Source organism: Emys orbicularis, chromosome 22 (assembly GCF_028017835.1).
Source record: "Emys orbicularis isolate rEmyOrb1 chromosome 22, rEmyOrb1.hap1, whole genome shotgun sequence".
NCBI classification, from domain to species: domain Eukaryota; kingdom Metazoa; phylum Chordata; order Testudines; family Emydidae; genus Emys; species Emys orbicularis.
The window spans coordinates 2,768,918-2,795,697 of NC_088704.1; the positions used below are offsets into that span (position 1 = coordinate 2,768,918).

Here is a 26,780-nt window from a genome sequence, read left to right on the forward strand (position 1 = left end):
GGGTTATAAGCACTTTAGAGGACAGGATTAGAATTCAAAGTGATCCTGACAAATTGGAGAAATGGTCTGAAATAAATAGGATGAAATTCAATAAGGACAGATGCAAAGTATTCCGCTTAGGAAGGAACAATCAATTGCACAGATACAAAATGGACAATGGCTGTCCAGGAAGGAGTACTGCAGAAAAGGACCTGGAGGTTACAGACTAAATATGAGTCAACAAAAGTAAAGGACAACGTACTACTGTTGCAAAAAAAGCAAACATCATTCTGGGATGTATTAGCAGGAGCGTTGTAAGCAAGACATGACAAATAATTCTTTCACTCAGGACTGGTAAGGCCTCAACTGGAGTACTGTGTTCAGTTTGGGGCACCACACTTTGGGAAAGATGTGGACAAACTGGAGAAAGTCCAGAGGAGAGCAACAAAAATGATTAAAGGTGCAGAGAAAACATGACCTGTGAGGAAAGATTGAAAAAACTGGGTTTGTTTAGTTTGGAGAAGAGAAGACTAACGGGAGGACATGATACCAGTCTTCAAATACCTAAAAGGTTGTTATAGAGAGGAGGGTGATAAATTGTTCTCCTTATCCACTGAAGACAGGAGAAGAAGTAATGGGCTTAAATTGCAGCAAGGGAGATATAGCTTAGACATTAGAGAAAACTTCCTAGCAGTAAGGATAGTTAATCGCTGGAACAAATTACCTAGGGAGGTTGTGGAAGCTCCGTCACTGGGGGGCTTTAGGAACAGGTTGGACAAACACCTGTCAGGGATGATCTAGATAATGCCTAGTCCTGCCTCAGTGCAGGGGACTGGACTATATGACCTGGCACAGTCCCTTCCAGTCCTACATTGCTATGATTCTACGATTTACAGACTAACCAGGTCTTCTCTAGCCTTACACTGAGATTCTGGCAGGTTTGTTCTTATAAAGGTAGTACTTGATCCCTGAAATCCTCACTTGCCTAAGGAAGGGATTGCTGGACTGGAGCGCTGGATGGGGGACTGGAGTAGTAGAAATGTGATGGAATATATCCACTGCATAGTGATCAATTGCCATATTTTAAAGGCGATTTAAAAATATTTTGACAAAATAAAATGCCCCGTGGATTAGAACATTTCGTATCAAGTGGCAGCTGAGCTGATACTCAGAATGGGGTTCTAATAATATTTTGTGCTTATCCAGCACTTTTGTATTCATTCTGGATGCCCAACTCCATGCTCAGTCCACTATCCCACAGCTGGAGCTGTGAGCATGCTGAGAACCTGAGAAAGACATTGAAAATGCTCCAACGAGCAAATGGAAACCTATCTTTCTCTCTGCCACAGTGAAGTGCATGCAATTACTTTGGTCAGAGACTTTCCCAAAGAAATTGTTTAAACCTTATAAAATAAACTAACGCTACCTTGCCTGCTCCATGCCCACCCACCCTCAAAGAATGCCCCTCTGAAAACTACCCCATGTGGACAGTAAGCAGGACACCCGTGAACAGTAGCAAAGCAGCATGTGTGGCCCTGTACAGAGGAAAGAACCCATTTGGAAGCATGTGGCTGCAGATGGGCACAGAATTTTACTCCTTTGAACATAACTTGCCGTGATTCTCAACGTTCTGGCTTAGAGCCTGCCTATGAAGTAGCTAGCACATTCTTTGCACTAGACAAATACTAAATAACAAAGCCAATGAATAACAGTGCACAGATATTGCAGTGATGGAAATGTAGATAGAGAGAAACTGATTCAGTCTGTGGCCCCAGTCCTGCAAGGAACTGCACTTGGGGGGGCCCTGTGCCCATGTGACGCATAAATAAAAGTGGATGGGGCTTTGCATGGGCTTGCGGATTTGCTTGCCAGGAGTGACTTTGCAGAACCAGGGCCCAACTCTCTATCCAACTTCCAAGCAGGTTCTAATGAAGAACCATGCAGGGAAAATTACTTTAAAATTGATGCAAATTACTCTGACTATATCTTTCCAAACAGTAAGAGAAGCTGGGACAGTGCCAAGAAGGGTCTTTCATCAGGACTAAAACAGGCAGCATTTTCTCATTTTTCAAATAGAGCTGGGGAATACGGGGCAGGCCACCTGGGTTCTATTCCCAACATTGCCACTGACTCCCTGTGGAGAAACAACAAGGAGTCTGGTGGCACCTTAAAGACTAACAGATTTATTTGGGCATAAGCTTTCGTGGGTAAAAACCTCACTTCTTCGGATGCATAGAGTGAAAGTTACAGATGCAGGCATTATATACTGACACATGGCGCTTCAGTGCCTCAGTGTCCGCATCTGAAAAATGGGGATAAGAATTATTCTTGTATATACTGGTGATGGACCAGGACCCCATTATGCTAGGTGCTGTACAACACATCACAAAGAGTGTGTTCGCTTCCTCACTTTGGGGAAGCACTTTAAGCTCTGCAGAAAAGAGGGGCTATTGTCATGCAAAGTGTAGTTATCATGGCCTATCAAGAGAGGAGGTGGAGAACTGTGTACAGTCCCGGCTTCCCAAGGCTCTGTGGGTGGCTCGGCTCTGGCTCTAGGGCCAGGAAGGGAAACACTGGGCAACTTTTTTGGGGGGGGAAATAATGAAGGAGAGTCGAGAGACTGTGAGGGGGACCCAAGGCCAGCCTCCCCAGCCCTGCGAACCCTGCCTGGGCATTGCTCGGCGGCAGTCGGCACACAGCAGCAGCTCTCCCCCTCTGTTTTCTTTGCCAAAGGCTCCCTCCCCCATCTCTGATTAGAATATTGTGTCTGCCCATTTTTGGGAGCTCTTCCCCAGACTCCGGAAGGAGGGATGGGGGGGAGGGGGAGCAAAGGAGGTTCCCAGACACCACAAAGAGGGAGGAGGAAAAGAACCCCCCGAAAGCTCCCTTCCCGAGGAGGTTCATGCACTTCCTACCGCCTCGGCTCGAGCTGTGGTGCTTGCAGAACCCAGAAGTGAACAGCAGGCGACCCGGAAGGTTTGAACTAAGCCTTTAACACACAGCAAAGCCAGAAAGACCATCCCAACCTCGGCTTTGGGGCGGGGGGTGGGCTGGGGACAGGGGGTTTCTTTTTTTTTATGTCTATTTGCCAAAAAACAAAACAAAATCCAAAAAACCTGCAGTTAAGGCAAACCAAGGTCTGTATGCAACACCCCTCCCCCCAGGAGAGCAGTGGTGGTGGTGGTTGGGGGGCTCCCTGCTCCCAGCAAAGAAAGGAGCATGGAAGGGGGAGCCGCAAAGAGAGGGGGGATTTTTTTAAAGATGGGGTCGCAAGAAAAAGTTGCATGTAGTTTTCTGTCGCTCTTGGTCTCCTTTGCAAATCGCAATCGCATGTCAGTTTCCAGCGAGCGCTGCTGGGTTCGGGCTCCGGCTGCTGGAGTCTAGCGAGAGGAGGGTTTTAGGGGCTTCCCCCCCTCTTTTTTTTAATCTGATGCATGCATTTGATCCCGATGAGTGTCGGTTGCGTGGGGGGCTCTGTCTTTTCAGTGCCCCCCAATGCACTAAAGCCTGGGCGGGTTGATGAGGAGGAGGAAGAGAGGAAGCTAAAGGGGGGAGCCCATTTTCTTCCTTGCAGACGGATCGCTGGCTGGATTGCAATTTGCAAAGGGAGCATGATTGTTGGTATAGGAAGTGTCTGCTTTTTTTTTTTTTTTTAAAGCCGGGTTATTCAAAAAACCCCTTTGGTGCAATTCTCCGGTAAACAATGATTCATGGGGCTTAATGCAAATAAACTGATTGCAAATGGAGCTTTCCCTTTGCACTTTGCAGCTGCCTGGGTTTGTTTGAGTGGCCAAGCCTCAGATTTCTGTCTTTTTTTGCAGATCTGCAGAATATGGCGTCCCTGTCCTGTTTTAAAAATAAGCCAGGCTGCCATTTTTGTTTTTCTTTTGTCTGAAAATTTTAATAAAACTGTCTGAGAATGTGGGAGAGGCAGCTGAAAGGCAAAAGGGGCACCGAAAGGGGTGGGTTTTTTCTTTGCTTTGCGTTTTTGTGTTGTTGCAAAGATCTTGCTTGCACGGGGGGGGGGATACAATGTAATTGGACTTTTAAAAAAGGAAACAGTCAAACATTTCTGTGGGAGGGGGTTTAAGATTTAAAGTTAACTTATGCAAAAGTTTTTTTAAACAGCCTTTTTAAAACAAAAACGCAATGAAAAACCCTGCTCTGTATTTTCTCTTTCTCCCTTTGGATTATTTAATGGAAAAGTTAATTGAATCTGAATGTAGCTATTTTTTAAAAAACAGATGGTTGTGAATGTTGCATGTTGGTTAAAAGGGATTCCGTTTTTTTGGGGGGGGTGTGAAAAAGTGGTTTTTTTATTTTGATAGAAAGCAATATTATAAACGGAATGTTTAACCAGGAATATTTTGCAATTGCACTTTAGCAGGAATGTAGTGTTTTCAGAGTGTGGAATCTGCAGTTTTAGAAACTGACACAATTTTTCGTGCTGTTGTATAGAGAGGTCTGTGCATATGTGAACATGTATTTAGTGTGTGCTATCTATGTGCATCGTGTGTACATGCATTTACTATGTATACAGGCATAATTTTAAGTACATGTTGGATTGTACATACAGTCTGTTCTAGCATATTTAAAAGAGAGTCCGACTAAGAGAAGTATTCTAGGATATAAATGATTTATTTTTAGAAAAGCTGCTCATTCAGAAGTATTGTACAGCGTGTAGTCAAGAGCACACATCCTTCTCAGATGCTACTGTATGGTTAGTGTTGCACTTTTATTTGCTGCCTGTCTTGGAAAAGTGAAGGACAATTTCTCAAATGCCTGTTTGAGCTGCTCTGTTACTGTTGCTCTGTGACTGATAGCAGATGGGTCAACGAGAGGCCTCTTAAAAGTCACATTTTGGGGAAGAGGCAAAAGTTTTTTAAATCCTGATTTAGAAGATTGGAGGGGGGTGGATGGAATCTGGCCCAGCCCTACGGCTGGTTCTGCTTTTGGCCAAATATTCCTAAATAGTTTAGTCCAACCCTGTTCCTGGGATAACTCCTCTGACTTCCATGAAGCTACTGCAGGGAGAAATTTGGCCCTTTGTTTATTTTCTCTAAAGAGAATGCGGCATTCCCACGGATGTGTTAGTTTGGAGGCAGTATCTGTTGCCCCCAGGTGTGTCTTCCTGGGCTCATTTTGGGGGTGTTTTCTGTGTATTTGGGATGTGTGTATTGGGGGGTGTGTGAAGTTGTCCTCCTTGTCCCCTATAGAACAACACCTTGCGCGCAACATCTGTGCTCTGCTAGCTCTGGAGATGGACAGATGTCAGGGGAAGCACCGACAGTACATACAGAGGTGGGCGCTCTGAGTTATGCTCAATGACAGATTTCTATGTGTCTTAGTAACCCACCAAAGTGCATGAAGCTGTTCGAAAGTAGGGCTGTGACAAATCAGACCCCATGTCCATGCTGGAGATCTTCCCAAGCCACCCACATGTGGACCTTGGTGAATGTCCATTGAGGGCTTCCTGCTGATTGCTGGATCCAGCCCCTCTAGAAATCCTTTTCATTGTAAGTCTGTGGATTGTTCAGAACTTGATCCCAAAACAGTCTGAAAAAACTACTTGGAATGAAACGAAACAACATCTTCCTCAATAGCAGAAGTACATCAGACTGCAAGTTAGCCATCAGCACGTCTAAACATTACCCACAAGTGCATGTGTGTATAATGTCTGTCTGTCTCTCTGTCTGTCACAGAGCTGGGAATCAGTGGACGTGGGTTCTAATCCCAGTTCTGCTACCAACTTCCTGTGGGACCTGAGCAAGTCATTTAACTTCTCTGTGCCTCAATTTCCCCACGTGTAAGACTGATATGGGGATACTTACTTGTCTTTTTGTAAAGCACCTCGAGCTCTCTGGATGAAAAGGGCCTCTACAAGTGCTACGTGTTGGTGTTCCTATCTATGCACTGTGCAGCTGTGGAAAACTACCGTGCTGCGTCTACACACCCTGGTGCCAGATAACATGGCACCATAACATCACCCGCTGTCCTGATTTCTGCTGTCTCAGCAGTGAGCATTTGAAATCTGATGTGTCCAAAAGACGCTTTCCTAATTAGCACAAAAACTCTGTGTGTAGGGAACTTTTTGTGGTGATCCAAATTGCTAACGAGGCCTGGTGCCCAGAGCTAGACACTAACGTGGTGTGGACTTCTTAGATGGCTTTGTTGTTGTAATGTTCAGGGCTTAGGCAGGAGTTTTGCCTTCACAAGAGTGTGATAGAAATGCCTGTGTATGTGTGTGAACTTTCCAGGGAGCAGTCAAGGGAGAGAGCAGGGCTGAACTGGAGGGTTTGCTTTGGCAGAGAGGGCGCTGTAATGAAGGTTTCCCTTTGGCCTGTGCACTCTGATGACGCTGCTTTTACACTTCATTGTTGGCGTGGGGTGGTGGCATTATTTATTTCTGTTACAGTAGCACAGAAATAATAACACCTTGAGCGTGATACACCCTTGCTCTGCCATTCTGCTGAGTGTTTTACACCCATGTTGTATTATAAATAAATCTATAAATCATAACTCACCGGGGGCAGCTTTGCTGATAGTAGCAGTGATGGAAGCACCAGTGTAGACAGGGCTTGGGTGCTTTTAGTGGCCTATTGTCTGACCTTGACAGTACGGTGATAGCCAACCTTGCCCTGTTCGTACCAGTGTGTCTGCTCTTGCCAGTGGAGATGCAGCCAGAGGGAGTTGGTGTGAGGTCTGGGATTAGGCCGCAGTAGTTCTTGGATCCTTGCTTTGTGCTCTGCCATTCTGGAGTGGAAAGGCACAGAATTCCAGTAACATCTCTCCTGGTGTAAGTCACTTTCACTCTAGAAATCTTCCCTGGTGTGGACTGTGCCTCCAGCAGAGCTTGTTGGTGCCATGCACTGATCTTGTTAGAGGACATGCAAGTCTGGCTTTGGGGCCTCGAGCTGAGACGGAGCTGGGCAAATGCGCTGAGCTTTGTGGCTTTGCTTTTATTTTAGTCTGATCCTCTTGATGGGGCCTGTTGGTGTCTCAGGTTCCCCTCAGTGGTTGCTGAGTCTTGCGGCTATTGCAGGTCACCCTGCCAGCCTTGCGCTATCTGCTGGTAGAAAGGGTCTAGTTAGGCCTCTGCTTTCTCCTAACTATTCACCACCTGTTGGATGCCTCCTTCTGCCAACCCCAATGCTTTGACACTGGCGAATTCAACCCAGAGCGTGATGCGGCAGGTAAATGGATTTTAAACACAAGACCTCGCCATTCAGTTGTCTCTTGCGCTCCGAGCCTCTGCATTAGAAACCCCGCAGCTGCGTCAGCTCTTAGGATGGTGGCCCTGAACTGCGCTCTTGCCCTGTGTGCCTCCATAGCTCTTCTAACTAACCAGCTTCAACCTCTGGCTGCAGATTTTCCCCTTCTTTTGAACGTGTCAGAAGCAAATGCAGGAATCATGCTGCATGTGTTTCCCTGGGCCTTGATTTTCCTAATACACAGTGTGGGCAGAGACCTGGCCATTTCACCCTGTGATTATTGTAATGTGCTGGATAGTCACATTTTCCCAGTGCAGGCACTGACACAATTTTCCATATACACGTTGTAAGGGAGGCCCTTCACCTCAATTGTACCTTATTGTCTCATGTCCCCTTTGCTCCTCGGGGTGGGTGTTTGTTTTCTCTCCTGACAAACGGTGCTGACGGGGTGGGAGGGGGTCTGGTCACTCGCACATTGTAAGAGTCACAAGTCATCCTGGAGATGGCTGGGAGCCCGTCTTCTGCACAGCACGCATTCCCGTTCCTGTATTACAGGAAGCCGGAGTCCGTAGCGGGGCCCTGTTGCGCTAGGCCCCACTCAGCCAAAGAGGGAAGCATTGGCTCCCGCTCTAGAGGGCGCTCTTAGTCTCTCAGTGATTTGCGAGGTGTGCACATGGAGAGGGCAGCTCTTCTAAGGCTCCGGAATTAGAGGTGTCAGTGCTGGTGTGACTCCGGATTAACACAACCATCAGTGATGGGTGTAGCGTGGGCAGTGCTGTGCAAGCTCCTCCAGAGTCCTTCAGTCCTGATCTGCAGCTGTCCCAGCCTGGGTGCCTCACACCGCCCTGGGAATGTGGGCCTCTGCCTGCCAAAGGGGCGTTAGTGGCTGGAGCAGGAGCATGGCCCGGTGGTGAGGGGGCCAGCCTGGGACTTGAGAGACACCAGTTTGATTCCTGGCACTGCCACAGACTCCCTGGGTGGTCTTGAGCCTCTTTGTGCCTATATTCCCCTCTGTACAGCAGGGAGGGTGATAGTAGCCTGGCCCTGCCTCACAGGGGGTGTGAGAACAAATCCATTAATGCTTGTGAGGTGCTCAGTGATGGGGGGCCATGGGAGTGCCCAAGGCAGACAAAATCAGTGCCTTGTCCTAGTCCTGATGGGCCATCTGCAGCAGGTGAGTTTTCTCGCTAGCTTGTGTTTGTGCTGTGGCTGTTAGGGATGGGTCAGGCCTCCAGTCTGGGCTGTGATCCCCCCAAGAGCTGCCCTGTGTGTGTTTGTTTTTAAAAACTCTCCCCAGAGGTGCTGGAGAGCTCTGGCAAGGGCTTGAAGAGCCAGTATGCTGGCAGCAGGCTCACATACGTGCTCAAGGCTGCCCAAGGAGATGGGCTCCGGCTTTGGGGCTTTCCTGATCGTGTACGGTACACTTGTGGTGGTGGCCTCCAGAAGTAGGGGAGGGAGGGTGGGTGACAGGGTCCCCTCGCCCCTTGTAGGGGAGCTGCTGAAGACCTCTGCATTGCCCAGGGGCTGGGAATGCCCCCAGCTGTCAAGGAGGAGGTGGGCGCATGAGAGGGGGAGGGAGTTTGTTTTGGGGCTTTTGTCGGTTTTGATCAGGAAAGGAAATCGGAATGAAAACACCTTCAGGGGGCAGAAACACAGGGCTTCATTTGGTTCCATCTTCGGTGAATTCTTCTGGTGCAGGATCCCCACGATTGCTCCTTCCAAAAAGTAAGATCTTGAGGCTGGGTTTCTAGACTTGCCCCCCTGGGTTTTCTGGCTGGGATTCTAGTTTTGGTTTTGGGCTTGTTTTTTTTTTGCCTTTGTGGCTGTTATTCTTTCTGGTGTCTCTGCCTTGGTATAAATTCCTTCTGCAAGGGAGAAGTAGGGTTGGTGTGTGTGTAGGAAGAGGACCTCACGTGTGATTTCACAGCCATTGCCGTGGAGAGCTGCACGGTGTCTCCTCAGCAGCTGCTTTCAGGAGGCCATGAGTTCCCATTGCAGAAAGGGCTTCCCAGTGCCAAGGCTCCCTTGGGAAGGCCAGTTCACTCCCAAGGTGAACCATTCCCCCCTGGGCCTGTCCGCAGGGCCTTGTCGAATGCTGACTGCCGAAATCATGGCGCTGTGCAAAACATTAAAACCCTGATACAAATCCCCATCCGGAGAGTAGGCCAATTCCCCCTCCACTCCCCATCCCATTCACTTCTGACTGGGGCAGAACAAGGGGGGAGGAGAGTGAGATTCAGCCCATTCTTCCTGGGGTTCCCCTAGTGCTTTACATGGAGTGAGGAGTTGAAGCCCCACAATGAGGTAAGGTCACAATCGTTATCCCCATTTTATCAATGGGGAAACTGAGGCACGGAGCAGGACAGTGACTTGCCCACGGTCGCACAGTGAGTCAGTGGGAGAGCTGGGAATGGAACCTAGGAGTCTTCTGTCGTAACCACTGGATCAGTCTCTTCTTGGGTAGGGTGAGAACTTGCGGAGGGTGTGAGTGGGTGTGGGGAGAGAGAGAAGGGACTGAGCTGATGGATGGAGTGCAGAGAAAAGGCTGCAAGAGATGTGTTGGCAGTGCCAGCGGGACACCTGCTTTGGGATATTCGGAGGCCTGGCTCTGGCTGGGAGCTGGTCACGGGAGCCCAGTGCTGCTGTGGAGGGGACTGGGGCGGTAGCCTGCTTGGCTGCCCACTTGTTTGTGGTATTGCTACTGGCTTCCGGGGCTCTTCTTCACCCAGCTGTGCCCACAGCAGGGGGCAAACAGGAGCATCTTTGAGAGCTGACAGGTGGTGCTTTGGGCACTGGCATTTTAATGGCACATGATCTGCTGTCAGTGAGTTAGCCCCGTTCCGAGTCCCAGAGAGAAGCCGGACCAGTGCTTGTTCAGACCTGGCATCTCAACGTCTCCACAGAGATGGGACTCCAGATTCCATTCCCCCAGCCCTACAGTTTTACATCCTCCCTTCTTTCCCTGGACTGGCTGTGGCCTGGGGTTGCTGCTCGCTAGCAACTCAGTAGGTGGCTCACCCCCTCCCCTCCGGAGCGCTGTGCCGCAGGAAATCGCGTTGGAGTCCGTGCTGAACAGCTCCTGCATGGTGCCCGTGGATGCTCTGTTGGCACAGGGCTGTCTTTTGCATGGCAGGCTAACTAAGTTCTGACTCCTTCTGGCTGTTAAAGATCCCATGGCACTTTCCCCAAGAGCGGTGTGTTTAGTCCAGGTGTCCTGGCCAGACTGCAGCTGGGATAGTTTCTCCCTGCCTCCCTAGATCCCCCTGCAGTTTAAAACAGATACAGTCTCTTCCTTCCTTGCCCCAAACTGTAGTGTAGGGCAACTGGGTGCTGTTAATCAGCTGCCACATTCCACCCCAGAGGTGGCTGCATGGGTCAGTGGTACTGGTGTCTCGGCCTCTACCGATGTGATGACTCTGCTGGCCAGGAGCGTACGCAGCCACGTGCTGCCTTGCAGTTTCCATGAAAAGAATCTCTTGTTTCTTTTTATTTCAGCAAAGACGAGACAGAGGGGGCTGCAAAAGTAGAGGAGTCCCCGATAGAAGTGTAGCTTGTGTTAACGGCAGTGGTAGGAATTGGTGAAGGCTAGTGTGCTTCTGGGACTGGGGCTTTTGCCCGCCTGCACCAGGAGGGATCGTCCACCTCCGCCAGTCTGGAGCATCATCTACACGTCTCCCCAGGCAGCTGCGGCCACCTGGCTTCTGAGGCCAGCCTGTGAGTACTGAAACGCGAGTGCACATAACGTCTTCCCTTTGCGGGGCCGTGACAGGTCCCCCTGCTGCAGCTGCCTTCTGAACCCCTTACCGGGGCTCCATCCCCTCCCCTCCCCTCCCTGGGGCCATGCAGATCCCCTTGTGCCAGCTGCTTTCCACGCTCTCTTGCCTTGGGGCTTCTATTCACACCGCCGCCGTAGGGCTGCAACAGGTCCCCTCTGCTGCACTGCCTTATCTGAACTCCCCTCCCACCCTGGATCCATAGCCTGGGGCCGCCATGGGTCCTCTCCTAGGCCCTGCCTGCAAACCATGCTCCTAACTCCAGGCCATATCAATGCTGTTTTCCACGCCCCTTTTCCCCCTGCCACCCAAACTCCCTGCGGCTACCCTAGGTTCCCTCTCCCCAGCTGTTGCCCTGTCCTGAGGGGCTGGTTTTGCTCTGTCTGTTATCCCCGATCCCGGTGATGCAGGTAACAACCTTGGGGTTGGGGTCTTTAGCTCCCGGGGTGTTTCCCCCATCAGAGTCCAGGCCCTTTTGCAGCAGATTCCCCTCTGATGAGATGGAGCCTGAAACACGGCCCCCCCCTCCCCTCCCCAGTCACTGATTGACGACCCGGGAGCAGGTCTGTGCCCTTGCCCCCCTGGGTGTCTGGGTGAGGCATAGGGAGGCGAGATCGCCTGTGCCCACCTGTGCCAGGCCTGGGACAAGTATCCATGCTCTCTGGACTCTGGGGTTTGAATGCGTTTTCATCCAGCGATTCCTACTGGCCCTCTGCTTCAGGAGCATCCTGCCCCCAGCTTGCCCTCTGTGCTCAGCAGAAAGATCAGCCTCTTTCTCTAAGGAGCAATGCTGTCCCCTTGTGATGGGGCCACTCCCCCCACGGGCTAGAGCCTGCAGCCTCCACCCCAGTATGAGCTCTGCTCTCTGCAGGGGCAGCCACATCTCCCCCGCACTGCAGCTTCCCCTGTGTCCTGGCGGCTGCCACCGGAGAGTGCCGGCCTTGCCCGTGGCCCCTGTCTGGGAGCATCTCACGGGCAGCGAGGACGCCAGGGCCCCTCCTCCTGTGTGTAGGGAGGGGCAGGAACTGAGCTCATAGATGAGCCACTCAGGAGCCATGGGTGAGGGACAGCTCAGGTATCCCTGGTACCCAGGAATCTCCCGCAGGCAGCTGCCCATGTGGCTCTCTTCTGCCCTGGCTGTGCCTTCTGCGAGGCTAGTGTCCTGCACTGCTCTCTCCTTTAGTCCTGCCTCCCGCTCCGGGGGACCCTAGGGCAGCCGACAGCAAGCAACCCCGGGAAAAGAACCGCTCGGCACCAGCATCAGCCTTTCCAGCAGCAGGGCTGTTTCCTTCTGTGCCTCCTTCTGGGAGGTATCAGCAGATGCAGGCTGTGGGCGGGAGGGTGGCTCGGGGTTGGGACTCCAGTTGGGAGTGAGGAGGCGAGAGCCAGGGTCCTACAGGGTGCGCGGAGGTGTCAGCAATGCCGTGTCTGCCTTGAGAACAGGCAGGGTGAGGAGCTGATCGCTCGGTGGGTGAGAGCTTGCACGCCTGTCCAGGCCTCGCTGTGCACACCTAAGTGTGTGCATACTTGTGTCTGCTTTGTGTTGTGCGTGACCCTGCCTGACTCTGAGCGCGCACCTGTGTGTGTGCATCTCTCTGCCTGTCTCTGTGTGCCTGACTGCCTGGGCTTGGCCCTGCGTGCGTGTCTCCCTGCCTGCCCGCTCCCCTGCGCGTGCTGTAGGCAGAGGGTGCATGGCGCCGGGCGCGGGCCAGGCCAGGCATTTGGGGCAAGACGCCTCCTTAGCCCATCTCTCCTGACTGCCAGTGGAGTGGCAGGAGTCGCTTTTCAGAGCAGTCAGGTTTTAATCTGAACCTGTGGCCCGGAGCTGGAGGCCGGTGTGCCCTGCCTGCATGGTGCTGCCAGCGGCGGCGCTGGGTGTGGGCGAGAGAGGCCGAGGGGGCGCTTTGAGCTGCGGCATCTCCCGCAGGCCTGGGGGAGGTATCTGCTGCAGTGCTTCCCACCCTTCATCATTTCCATTTTAATGGCTTTTTTTGCTGTGTGTCAGCTTCCATTTTTCATATTTAGCTGGAAATATAGAGAGGGAATTCATATATTTTCCATCTGTTTTATTTCCCTCTAGCCCCCCCCAAGTTCCCCCCCCCCCCCAATCTAAGCTGAGCCTGAATCTTTCCAGCCTGTGGGGGAGGGAGGGCAATCCCATCTGTTCCAAATGAAATACTGTACAATAGAGCTGGGACAGAAATAGATTGCTTGACATTGTTGTTCTTTTTTTATTCTTCTTCTAGGCAGGTTTGTAGATCTCCAACCATTACAGGTTTGGCCATCGTAGCAGCAACACTATTAAAGAGACCCCCCTTCTGGGGTCAGGCCCATACAGCAACCCTTTTGGAGGGTCTTTCTCTGTTTGCAAAGGCTGTGTCTTCCTTTCTGTGGATCCCTTTTTTTTAAGTTGCATTTTAATCTTAAAAAAGCTGCCACCAACCCCAGTGTTTACAACCAACCCTACAATAATAAATGGCAGTCTTTGCAGCCTGGAGGTCATTGGTCACCCCACAATAACATACTGGTCTGCTCACTACCAGCTGTCTTGAGAGATCCTGCAAAGCCAAGCTTGACTCCTGCAAGCCACCCTACAGTAATAGATCGGTGGAGGTGGGGGAGCGGGTCTTGGTGGTGGAAACAAGTTTCCATGTCAGGGTTGTGTGGCGGTGGGAGTGTGTGAGTGTGCAGCTCAGAGCCGCTCCTGTAGTGTAAGCCTTTCCATTCTGACAGGCTGATGCTGTCTTCAGCCATTCATTCTCTGCCCAAAGGTGATTTTTATTGTGGTTGAAAGTTTGGGCAAAAATGGTTCAGCTGTTTCTGAGTCATGGAAAAATTATACAATTTGATCCTTGTTTTTAAGAGGCTGTAACGTGAACAGTGTTGGCACATCAGCAGGTTGGGATCGAAAAGTGAAATTTGACCTGGGGAGAGTCCCTAGGTCTGACTTGTGCCTTTCAGAGGTGTGATGAAAATCCATTTTGATTTGGCTCAATTATAAAGCATTGAAAATACACATGACGCGTGCATGGCAATCTCTTCATGACAAGGGTGGTCTGACAGTTGTCCTCTCTTGGCCCTGTGCATTGCAAAGCGGGGTGAACTCTTAGGTCTTGGAAGGTGCGGATGGAATAAGGCAGCATGATGTGAACGTGTGCCGAATGAGATGCAGCTCTTATTTGTATTACGGTGCCACCTAGAGGCAGCAATTGAGATCAAAGCCGTGTTGTGCTAGGTGCTGCATAAAGTACATGGCGGTTTTGGCTCCCATGAGCTTATAGTCCATACAGACAAAACAGGCAGAGGAGAGAGGAAGGAGTATTATTCCCATTGTGTACATGGGGAATGAAGGCACAAAGCCCTTATTCCGCAAAGAATTTAAACACGTGTTTAAAGTTAAGCCAAGAGATTGAAGGCTTGAGCCTGTGCTCATTGAACTCACTGAGAAAGCTCCCATTGACTTCAATGGATCAGGATCAGGGTCTAAGTGACTTTCCCAAGGTCATTCAGTCTGTGGCAGAGCCAGGAATTGTGCCCAGGTTTTTGGAGTCCTAGGCTAGTGCTTTAACCAAGATCGTCCTCTTTTTGAATTGTGCCACAATTCCCAGAATGTAAATGTCCTTCGATGGTGAATGCACATCCTGTGCTAAGCAGAATCACCTGCTGCTCACTCGCAAATCCCTCTACACTGTAGACTTCTTTGTGTGGGTGGGATCGGGATGGGGCGGGAGGTGTCCTTTGGGGGCAGAGAGCTAGGAAATTGACTAAATGAAAATCTATTCAGAGGATGCTAAGATTGTAAAGTGAGGCCTCAGCAGTCAGGAAATGTCATTGTAAAGGTTGTCCCTGCTCCCTTAACTCTTCCCGTTATGATAAAGGCTTTAATTGCATAATCACGTGCCATTAATTCCTCAGGACCCCTGCACAGGGAATGAAGCAGGATACGTAGGGAATGAAGCACAGGGGGACAGTGGATCTGTGCCTTATTTTGGGTCAAATTCTTTGTAACAATCTGGAGTCAAGTTAGTGAAGCTAAATGCTGGTATAACTGAGAGTGCATCGGGGCCCTCCGCAGACAGCAATGTGTTTGGGGTCTGTTCCATTCGGTGCTCTCCTTCCCTGCTGAGCCCCGAACGGCGATGTCGGCTTTCTGCCTGAGGTACAGCATAGACCATTTCAGCTCCCGATACGGCTTTCTGAAAAGTTGTGCCCAGGGATTGAAAAAAGTGCACCAACTAACCCAAAGGCTGAGGGTACGTCTGCACTGCAATCGGGGATGTGACTGCAGCATGTATAGACATACCCGAGGCAGCTTTCATCTAGCTCGCGGGAGTACCAATAGCAGTGAAGCTGTGGCAGCACGGACTTCAGCATGGGACCCTGGGTACCTTCCCAGGCAGGCAGCCTCTGCTGTCCTGGCTTCACTGCTGTCAGTACCCAAGCTAGCTAGATCAGGTCTGTCTGCCTGTGCTGCAATGACACCTCTGATTGCTGTGTAGACATAGCCAGGGTGAAGAGTACCTGCGAGGCCACTCCCCTGCAATCTAAAGGAACAAGGGTCTATCCCACAACTTCCCTTGCATGAGCTGTCCCATCCTAACTCCTGTAATTAGTTGCTCTGGTGCACAGGTGTTTGCAGAATCAGGCTAGAGATAGCTGTGCGCTGAGCTGTAAGAGTGGCCATCAGCTCCCTGTTTAATCATTCCTGTTACAAAGCGTAACTCCTGGGAGGATGGGGTGGATGTGTTCCCAATACAGGGGATGAGCGATGTGCTGATGAGCTGCAGAGCTGATGGAATCCCGATTTTGCCAAGTAGATTATTTGCTAATAACAGTGCAATTGGCTGAGTAATATAGGAGAGTGCTGCGGGGCCATCCCCTGTCCTGTGTCCCTTGCGCCTTTGTTCCTCTTCTGGCTTCACTCCATTCTCTCCTGTGGAGTATCTTCCAGCGGTGCCCTCAGTGTCTTTTCTGTCTCTCTCCTGCTGCTCCCTTATGGGCCAGTTTCTTAGAGTCCCAACCAGGTGTGCCCGGAGCAGCAAGGCACGAGCTCCTATCGTATGGCCGCTGGGCACTCTCTGCTTGCCTGCTGGCTGCCCGTGCCCCCAGGGGGACATTGTGGAAACTGGAGATTGCCAGCGCTGTAGGGAAATTGTAACTGGGCTACATCTCCTGCCTGGAGCCCAGGAGCGGGGTTGGCAGAGGAGACGCTGTGCAGCCTTTGTGAAACTCAGGATCTGCTCCCCTGTTTCCCTCTCTGCCTTTTCCCTTCTCTACATTGTGCATGGTCCCTCCTCCCTTAGCGGTAGTGTTACTTGCTTGTGTTATGGTTGCACCTAGTGGGCCCAGTCGGGATCAGGTCTCATTGTGCTGGAGACAGGGTACATTGGAGTTACCAGACTGGATCAAACCAGGGTTCCACCTAGCCCAGGAGCCTGGCTCTAAGAGTGGCCAGCACCAGCTGCTTCAGAGGGAAGAAACTCTGTAGTAGCAGCTATGGAGTAACCTGCCCCCAGGGGAAGCTCCCTCCTGACCCCCAGTAGCGCATGCCCCAAGGAAGGAGTGTTCGTATCCCTTCCAAGCATTTTTTAGTATTTTTGGTTCTAACTCTGATTGTCCTTTTATCCCTATAAATGTCTAATCCCTTTCTGAATCCTTCTAAGCAACTGACAATATCTTGTAGCAGTGAAAGAAGCAAAGAGTCCTGTGGCACCTTATAGACTAACAGACGTATTGGAGCATGAGCTTTCATGGGTGAATACCCACTTCTTCGGATGCACGAAAGCTCATGCTCCAATACGTCTGTTAGTCTATAAGGTGCCACAGGACTCATTGCTTCTTTTACAGATCCAGACTAACACGGCTACTCCTTTGATACTTGTAGCAGTGAGTTCCACAGGCTAATTGTGTGTTTGCAAATATAGGACATGGTCCCCGCCCCACAGCGGTCAAGTTACGACAAGTCAAACAAATGGGCTAAACAAAAGCAGAGCAGAGAGATTATGGTCACTAGCAGACAAGATGAGACCCTGTCCATTTTTTTAAGAGTCTCTTTATTTTTTATTTTTTTTATTTCCTACACGCTCTGTTTCTCTGCTGTTCTTCTCCTGTCTGCTTTATGCTGCCTGTCTCTCCCTCCCACTCTCATGCCCACTCACGCAGAGGGCTGGGAAATTTTACCAGACACCCAGTAGCCACAGGATTAAATCTGCCACCCTCCCGATCCAGGCCCTTTTAGCTGTTGTGAGGATAGGGTGGTGGCTTTCTGGTGGCTGCTTAGGGCAGGTATAGTGCCTATGTGTCTCTAGTACTCCTTGCCCTTCCCAAGCAGAGTGAAATTGACCTGATTTTTGTCAGTTTCACAGTTGCCCAAGCTGCCTGCCCAGTTCTGAATAGGGGCAGCGAAACTGCAGCTTTGGTTAGTTTGCACTCAGCTGTAACTTGGCAGAGTTCTGAGCAACTGCAGAGGCACTGGAGCTGTCTGTCCAGGGCCGACCTTAGGATTTATGGGGCCCTACGCAGTATTATTAAACTGGTGCCCCTATGCTCCACTGAATGTGGTCCCCAGCCGGCGCTGCTGATCCCAGTGTGTCGAGTGGGCACAGCCACCGCCCCGCCTGCGGACCCCCAGAATCTCCCCCCCCCCCCATTGCTGACTCACACCTGCAGTGGCTCAAGGCCGGCTTCATGCTGTCACATGGGGGCTGCATCTTGCCATAGCCCACAGCCCCTCACCACTCCTGGCTCACCACGAGCATTGTGACAGGAAGTACCAAGCAGTAATAGCAACAACAATAATACGTGTGTGTGTGTGTGTGTGTGTGTGACTGTGTGTTGGAGGACTGTGTGGCCGAGTGTGTGTTGGGGAGTGTGAGTCTGTGTGTGTGCGACAATCTGTGTTGGGGGACTGTGGGAGGCAGAGTGTATGTGGGTGTGAGAGCCAGTCTGTGTGTGAGAGAGACTGTGTGTGTTAGGAAAGTGTGAGAGACAGCGCACTGTCACTTTAAGCCCCCCTTCCTCCCTCCCCCGCTCAGCCCGGCTCTTCCCCCCACCCCCACTCACATGGAAGTTTTGCTCCTGTCCTGGTCCAGGGAGGGACTCCGCTTTGGGCGGCTGTGGGCTGGGCCGTCGCGCTGCTCTGGGGCTAGGGCGACAGAGCCAGAGGAGTGTGTGTGTGGAGGGGTGTTGGGGGGGGGGGGGAGAAAGAAGCCCACCGCCCCAGTGGGGGGAGGGGCAGGAGAAGAGAGAAGTCCAGCCGTGGCCAGCGAGGGGAATGGTGCCCCAAATTTTCGGGTGCCCTACACAGCCGTGTATGCTGTGTATGCCTAAGGACGGCCCTGTGTCTGTCTGCAGACTCAGGCAGACATGGCTGGATTGGTCGTATTTGGTTCAAATTTGGCAGGTTTTCTTCACAACCACAAAGAGTAATTTTCGTAATGGAATCTGAAGTTCTGCAGCAGTTTATGGTGTTGCCTGGGAAAGTTTCTGACTCAGTCTGTCTAAGCATCTGAAAACACTGTGTGTGCGTGTGCGCGCCTGCGTGTGTGTGTTTGTGTTGGGGGGTGTTTGTCTGTCTTGGTAATTTTTAGCTGTTGCCTGGCCACCAAGCAAACGTTACAGTTATGAGTGGGCCTGGTTCTGTGATCCTGGTCTGAAAGCAACTCCCGTTACACTGTTGAAAATCACTTGATAAGCTCAGGCCCAGTGGGGCAAAGACATTGGTGTCAGCTCAGAGTAGTGCCATTGAAATCAAAGCCAGGATCTGGCCCAGAAAGTCTGGTTCCCTCTTGTGGGGCCCGATCCCTGCAGCCCCCAGTGACCTAGGTGGGAGCTGCATGTGGAGGGGGAAGCTGAGCCGGCACTGCAGACATGCATTGAGCACGGAGCGTAGGGCTTGGTATGGGCTCTGCACTCAGGATTGCAGGGCTGTGCCCACACATACTGCTAGGTTTGCAGATGTTCTTAGTGTTAGGGAAAGTGCCTCTGAAGCCCTGAACAATCACAGCTGCCACTGGCTTCTGCGGTAGAAGCTCAGGACTGTTGATATTTCAGCAGTAGCAGGGCTGGGCCCTTGGGCTCCAATGTGTCCCGGATGCTCAGCAGTTGCAGGACCGAGTGCATAGAGCAAACGGAAAGGCATAGTCTGGGCAGAGCGGTTACAGCGGCAGAGTGCCCCCGGGGTGTGAGGTCATGTGGGGCCAGGTCGCTGGACTGTGAGTGGCTGGGATGTGGGAGTGCCTAGAACTGCCCTTTCCCGGAGGAGTCAGGTTTGGCTCTTTGGTGGATCATTGCTGGATGGTTCAGGCGGAGCTGGAGGTGGGGTGTCAGATGAGGTGAGACCCTCCAGCTCCATGATGGCGCAAGCACCAATGATGGAGGAGGCTGATTTTAAGGCAGCCCAAAGGGGATGTTACGGGGTGAAGATGGGAACCAAGCAAACGGACGTTTAGTGGGGGACTACTGGGAAAAGCTTCCCAACCATCTGCCCAAGAGAGGGGCTGCGAGTCCCATCACTGGAGTAATTTCAAGCTGGTCTGGAGAGAGCCTTGAGAGTACGCTGTAGGGGCACCTCTGCTCTACCCCCTTCCCCCCGCAGGAGAAGGGATCCCAGCAGAGGGCTCCATCTTCAGCCGCTCTGCGGGGTGTGTCTGTAGCAGGGTTTGGCTGCTGCGGGGCTGCTGCGGCAGCACTGGGCATTTGTTTTCCCCTCTGGACTCCAGTCCCTGCTTCTGCCGGGGTGGGGAGAGATTAGCGTACTGCTGTGCCAGGGGTACATGGGCATAGTGGGGCCCCCAGGAGTGGCCAGTGGGTGGACAGGGACCTAGAGAGAAGTGGTGGGCAGCAAGAGAGAGATTTCCCAACCCTGGAGATGTGAGCCAGGTGAAGGCCAGTGACCGACGGACTCAGTCCCTGCCCCAAAGAGCCGGAGGGGAAAACTGAAGGGGGCTCTGACCAGCTGACATACGTAATGAAGCCCAAAGCTCCTCCCTTTGCGCTGCCCCCAAAGGACTAATACAGCAGGCCCTAGAAAATTCCCAGGCCTTGTTCGGTGGAGCTGGGATAGCCCTTGGCACGTCATCTACAAATCGATATGGTGTGAGGTCAGAGGTGGTGACGTGCCAGCACTAGAGACTCCAGCCCTCTGTCCACACGCTTTCCTGGCATCCAGCCTATGTACCTCAACCTGAATGGATCACGAGGCTGTGGTGCTGCATCTCCCTCACTTGATTGTTCTTCTGCTGAGGCACCGGCTAGTGCCTGTGGATACTAATGCACCAGGCTGAGACCCACTTTACATGGGCCACTGAACAGACGGTGACCAGGGCTGGCTTTGAACCAGGGACCTAGAGAGGGCGTCCCTAGCTTCCTGAGACACTTCCTGAGAACATCATGTTGTGATGTTCATTGCAGAGCCGCCTGGCCTGGCAGCATTGATCTGTTTCCTTTATGTGGATCCTTGTCTTGGAGAGTGAGGGGCAAAAGGAGCGGGGGGTGAAATCCTAACGCTCGAGCTCTCCTCTGCACCTTGGCAGAGTGCTAGGAAGGATGGCCTTGTGCTGAAGGCGCCAGGCTGTGGCTCAAAGACACCCCAAGCTGAAGGGGCTTGTAGCAGTGGGGAGGGGGAAAGTAGAGTGGAGGGAGGGGGTGCATGGCAGTGGGGAAGGAGCACAGTGGGGAGAGGGGGTGCAGGGCAGTGGGGCGGAGGAGTACAGGGGGTGTGGGGCAGTGGGAGAGGAGCACAGTGGGGAGAGGGGGTGCAGGGCAGTGGGGCGGAGGAGTACGGGGGGTGCAGGGCAGTGGGGGAGGAGAACAGTGGGGAGAGGGGGTGCAGGGCAGTGGGGCGGAGGAGTACGGGGGGTGCAGGGCAGTGGGGGAGGAGAACAGTGGGGAGAGGGGGTGCAGGGCAGTGGGGCAGAGGAGTACAGGGGGGTGCAGGGCAGTGGGGTGGAGGAGTACGGGGGGTGTGGGGCAGTGGGGGAGGAGCACAGTGGGGAGAGGGGGTGCAGAGCAGTTGGGGAGGAGCACAGTGGGGAGAGGGGGTGCAGGGCAGTGGGGGGAGGCGCACATGGTGCAGAGCAGTGCAAAGGGGAAAGGAGCGGGGGGCATGGTGAGAACCCGGGGGACAGGATGTGGGGCGACACCCAAGGTGAAGGGAGCTTGAGAAGCTCTTCCTGTCCTGCTTGGAACGTGGCTCCTTTTCGGGGGGAGCTGGGGCCCCAGCTGGCACTCGCCCGGCGGCGGCGGCGGGTGGGGAGCAGCTGGCCATGGCATTGGCTCTGGGAATGGCTCGCTGCACTGCCCAGGGACTGGGGGTGAGGACTGCCCAGGCCATGGAGGCTGACCTCCCCCTCCCCGGGTTCCCTGCAGGCCCTGCACTGGGCGGCGGAGGGGGTGGGGACCGTGTCTTCTCACTTCCCATGTGGATAAAGAGCGAGAGGCCTGGACTGAGCTAGGTCCCAGCAGGACAGGGCCTGTGAGCTCCAGGCTCCGAGCTCGGCCCAGCCTCGTGGCAGACTCTCCAGGGCTGGGCCTGGATGCCCATCAGAGGACAGGGCAGGGGACTCACTCATGGGGCGACGCTTCCTGCCAGCGCCGTGGGGCTGGTGCCAGGCCCAAGCCCAGACGTCCCGAGCCAGAGGGGGGAGGTAGGGAGCTGCCCAGCGGCCACTTTTCATTTTCAGAGTGAACTTTTCTTGCACGGGGATTCCTATGTCCTGAGACTCCGCAGGGGACTTTTAGGCTGTGGCTCAAACTCTGGCTTTGTCCCTCATGGACCTGCCAGGGCTGGAGAGCTCTCAGGAGGGATTTGCCATTAAACTCCATTGTAACTTGCTGGCCTAGGAGCAGGACTCATGCTAGGTATAAAAACTGGGGGGGGGGGGGGGGGAGGACGGATTGCCTAGTGGTTACAGCACTGGCCTGGCACTCAGGACCCCTGAGCTCAGTTCCTGGATCAGCCACAAGTTTCCTGTGTGACCTTGGACAAGTCACTTAATCCACTTTGTGCCTTCTCTCCAGCTGTAAAGCCGTGATAACCCTTCCCTGCCTCCCAGCGGGGTTAGTGCTTCGGAGGCGCCCCACGCTACGGGGCTGAGAACATTGGAACTATAGAGGGAGAGGAGCTTTCTGATGGGACAGAGGAGATGGACACCCAGAACCAGCCCAACGTGTTAGCCCAGTTACAGTGACGTGGTTAGGGTCCGTCTACACTAATTGTATATGTGTTGTAATCAGATCCCCCTGCTTTGGCTATAGTTGTCATGCAGACAGGATCTTAGGGGACGCCCCCTCCCTGCCCTGAGCTGATGGGATTTCAGATTCTCAAACCTGCCAGACTGATGTAAACGTCCAGGGTAAAATCTGGGCTCCATTGAAGTGATGGCAAAACTCCCATTAAATTCAATGGGCCGGGATTTCCCTCCTCGGGTAGTTTTCAGTATGTGAGTTCCCGTGCTTCCTCGGGGGGGGGGATTAGTGAAAACGGACGGGTCTCCGTCACTTTTGTTTCAGTGTCAGTGTTTAGTTGATTTTGCTTTGTGGCTTTCCTGTGCTAGCAGCCTGCAGCAATGCTTGGGTTGAAAGTGCTGTAGGATGAGCTTTCTCTGCGTCCATTGGAATTTCTGTTCCATTTTGCAGAGCTGTTTCTCTAGGTCTTGGATTCCTTAGCACCTTGTTCTTACAAAGCTTAAATTATGGGGCTAAACTTGACCTGACAGTTGCCCTTTAAATAGGGCTGGTGTGTGCGCCCCAAGAGGCGGTTGGCGGTTTTGCTGTGTGAGATAGTTTGGCCAATGCAAATGTGTGTGTTTCATGCAATGAACATGCTAAAGATGCCTTTGCATGTTCCCCGGTGATCCTTGCATCAGCCATGCAGGAGCCTTGCAATTTTGCCAGCCCAAGTCTGTAGCACAGCTCAGGAGCATGAGTAAAACCCCGCACGACCAATCTGTGTTTTCAGTCGTGTTGGAGAGGAATGGGTATAACCATGTTCACAGCATGGTAGAAATAACAGGGCAGAGCAGCCGTGAAGCTGGGCTGGGCAGCAGGATAGGGGAGAGGGCTGGCTTTGGGTGAGGGGCAGTGCGGGGCTTCTTTGTGCCACAAGGAGAGGCGTGTGGCTCCGTCACCTGCTCCTCGGGGGAGAGGAGCTGCTGTCCAGCCCTGTTAGCCTGGGCTGGTTCCAAGAACCTTTTCTAATCATAGCCCTGACTTCCTGTTTTCCAGAACCTGCGGCCTGGGCTGAGGAGGGACCCGGGGCATTTCAGCTTCCCGTGCTATAGGCCTTCCACTTGCTGGGCTTCAATGGGGAGCTCCAGCAGCTGAAGGGGGGCGGTTAGATCTGGGGGTTGGGGATGTCCCCCTCTCCCTGGCCCAAGCTGGGGGACACTTTCACTCTGCTTGTGTGAGAAACCATCATTAAATCAGATAGTATGTCCCCCAGATCTCCATTCGGTGACCCCCTAAAAAGAGTGCCCTGCGTCTCACTAGGGCTTTGTACTGCTTCCATTCTCTGTTTCTCCTCCTCCTCCTCACCTGATGCAGTCTTGTTGTGTTGATTCAGTGCATCCATCCATCCGTTCGTTCGTTCTCCCCTTTACGTGCAGCATTTACTCTCTCCCTCCTTCTCCACGTGATGGGTGCTGCCTGCTGCCCAAACGTGGGTGCTGGGGCGCCCGTGTGTCACTTTCTGCTGCTGGAGGAAGCGGGTGAAGCCGCAGCCGGACGAGCTGTGCAGCATTTGGGGGAGGTGGTGCACGGAGGCTGTCGCTCCAGCTTTGGCTCCCTGCGGTTGGTGAACAAGCCTGTCTTGGCCACCGGCTGGGGAGTGGATGGGATCCCAGCCCTTCGGGTACAAGTAGCTCGTGCCCTGCAGGCCCTGTTTGCTGACAGTGACTGGATCCTGGTCCCGGGGAATCTCGGGGGAAATGCCTGTTGGTTTGGGAGGAGCAGGCTGGATCCCTGCTAACCTGAGCGCTTGTAGCAGCAGCAGCATGTAGGTCTGGGCTGGGGGAGGCACACCACGGTTCAATTGTCTGCCTTCCGCCCTCGCCCTGGCCTGGCCGGCCGGGGAGACTACGTCCTTCTCTCGAGAGTCTCCTTTTATGTTTCTTTGGTTTGGGGGCCAGGGGTGCTGGAACGAGGGGGCCAAGGGGCCATGGCTCTTCCACTTTTCACCACGGGCCTGGCCCCCTGCCTTTCCTCTTCCCCCCCCAAGGCCCTGCCCCCCGGCCAGGATGGGAGCTGGAGCCTGGCCCAGGGAGCCCAGACAGCTGTGGAGAGCTGCAGACCCTGCACCTGCCCTAGATGGGGGTCTGGGGGGGGCGGGGAACACGGGCCAGGGGCTGCTCTCGGGCCCCCCCCCACCCCAGCTCTGGCTTTTGGCTTGGCCAGGGTGCAGGACCTCGGGGGTGGGGGGAGAGGAGAGGGAGGAGGGACAGGGTGGGGCCATGGAGGGGGCAGGGCCTCATGGCCGCACCCTCCCACTTTTAGGAAGAATCCGTCACCCCTCTTGGGGGTGCCCTCCTCCACTGCCCCCCAATAGAAAGGGCTCACCTCCCAGGGCATTCCTATCCCAGCTGGGTTGGTGGGGATACTTCAAAGCTCCCTTGTGCTCCTGAAAGGGGTCTGCTCTAGCTAAATGCCCAGCCAGGGATCTGCTTCTAATTACAAAATATTAGGGGCCCCCCTTTGAGGAGGATGGGGGGATGCAGAAGGGAGTGAGGAGGATGGGTGGCAAGGGAGCCTCCTCATTAGGAGACTGGAGAGGCAGAAAGGGGCTCCCCCATTTAAGAAGGGGTGGAGTCAGGCTGGATTTGCCGCACTTTCAGGCACCTGAGCTGCGGCTGAATTTCAGGGGTTGATTCTTTCTCTCCTGTCCTGGTTTGTGTTGGGCTTTTCACCTTCCCGGCTCATGTGTCTGGCTTGGGGAGAAGCAGGAGGGAAAATCAGAGAGCTGGCTCCTCTCCCTAGCGCTGGCACTGAGACGCGACGGCGGGGAGCGCAGTGTAAGAATAGAGCAGCCAGTAGACGTGCATAGGAACAAATCTGTTCCCAGCAATAAATCGGGACTCTGGGAACATAGGAGGTGACTCAGCAGATCTGCAGCCGCTGCTGCTGGCCTGGGCCTTGAGTCAGGTGGCTGTGGGAGCTGAGGCTAGGTGTGGTACAGGCTAGGACCCAGCTATTACACACCTGTGGGGCTCAGCACCTCCCAGGATCTGGCTCTTCTGGGATGTTTATTTTCACACTTTCTTTGGGGGGAGAGGGTTTGTTTTTTGTGTAACTTTTGTTTTGAAATTCTGTTGTATTGTCGATAGTCGCTATTCTGTATTTATAATATTTCATCCTGACTGGGAATCGGGGCTCCTGGGTTCTGTTCCTAACTTTGCTACTGACTCACTGTGTGACTTAGGGCAAGTCACTGCCCTGCTCTGTGCCTCAGTTTCCCCATCTTAAATGAGGAGAGTAATACTAAATAAAGGCCAGGAACGTAACAAGATTCAAACAAGGGATTGGGCATTTATATGGATGACAAGAACATCTTGAGTTGTCATAATTAACAACAACAATTGTGGAAGAGCTATTAACCCTCATGCTTTAGGGGTTAAGCCAACCTCTAATAGTAGAGATCAGGATGAGAGTTAGGTGGGGGCAGATTATCCCACATCTGCTCCTGTGGGGTTACACCTCCCTGTGAAGCACTGGGAGTGGGCACTGTCACAGACCGGATACTGGGCTAGATGGGCCCCAGTTGGATCCATTCGGGCAGTTCCTGTGGTCCTATCCTCGCCTTCTAAGGGTTTATTGGGAGACTTAATTCAGTCCTTGGGAGGAGCAAAGTACCAGGCAGCCTTGCAGAGCTGCCATGACCTTTCACTAGCCCAGGAGCAAAATCTACTTCGACGTCCTTGCTGATGGTGGGGAAAACCCCTGTTCCAGCCCGGGGCGGGAGTGGAATTCTGCTTGGCTGCACTGAGACTGTGTAGATGTGTTCCCGGTGTCTGGGCAGCGCCAGTGCATTGCCATGGAGACTCCGGTCCCCCGGGCCGCAGGAAACACAAGCCAGCCACTCGGGTCAGTAGCTGTAGAGCTGCATTGTTGTAATAGCAGATGAGTCTAAATACCTTTACTGGCAGCAGGGTGCTGTAGGAATGGAATCCGAATGGGCTCGTCGTCGTAGCCCCACAGCCAGTTCCTCTCCCCCTTCCTGCTCTCTCACCAGGAGCCATGTTTGCCCGCTCAGGGCTGCTGGCGTGAGGTTCAGCGGTGCCCTCAGCTGACCTGCTAATCAGTAAAAGCATCTCCGCAGCCTTCCCCATCGCCCGGCAGGATCTCTGGCGGATGGGCTGCGCGAGTCACGCAGCAGATGGGTGGGAGCTGGGGAGTTGTTAATGGGACTGGAGGGGGCTGTGTTGAGAGCCACAGTTGCTCTGATGACTGGGATTTAGAGTGAGGATGCAGGGGCCATCGGGGAAAACGAATGCTTATTACTGAGCCATTACTGGAAAATCATTGTGCTCCTCAACTCCCCCCGGAGTTCAGCGCAGAGCCAAGCTGCTATGCCAGCGCAGCAAATGTCTAACAGAACAGGGATCGCTAAGGTGCGGCTCCGAGACTGAGATCCTTGGAGCTGTACAGTGCAGCTTGCAGCCACCTTCGTCTGCCCACAGACCGCCCTTCCAGATCACAGTCATGTCGTGATGCATGCTGGGGTCCAGTCTCTCTGGCGTGCGCGTTTGTGCTACAGACGAGGGCAGCTGGAAACCTGTTCTGGGCCAGCTGGGTGCAGCATATTGAGTCCGGGAAAGGTGCAGAG

The 26,780-nt window shown here is 53.1% G+C and overlaps 1 protein-coding gene across 1 annotated transcript in view; it reads left to right on the forward strand.

The window, feature by feature from the left end:
* Nucleotides 1-3,413: 3,413 nt before the first annotated feature.
* ZNF362 (zinc finger protein 362) overlaps nucleotides 3,414-26,780 on the forward strand; it is a 47,691-nt gene continuing 24,324 nt past the window's right edge. The window contains exons 1-2 of the mRNA XM_065421331.1: nucleotides 3,414-3,600; nucleotides 5,196-5,280. Coding sequence (XP_065277403.1) covers nucleotides 3,414-3,600; nucleotides 5,196-5,280 — 272 coding nt within the window. The remainder of the gene's footprint in view (nucleotides 3,601-5,195; nucleotides 5,281-26,780) is intronic.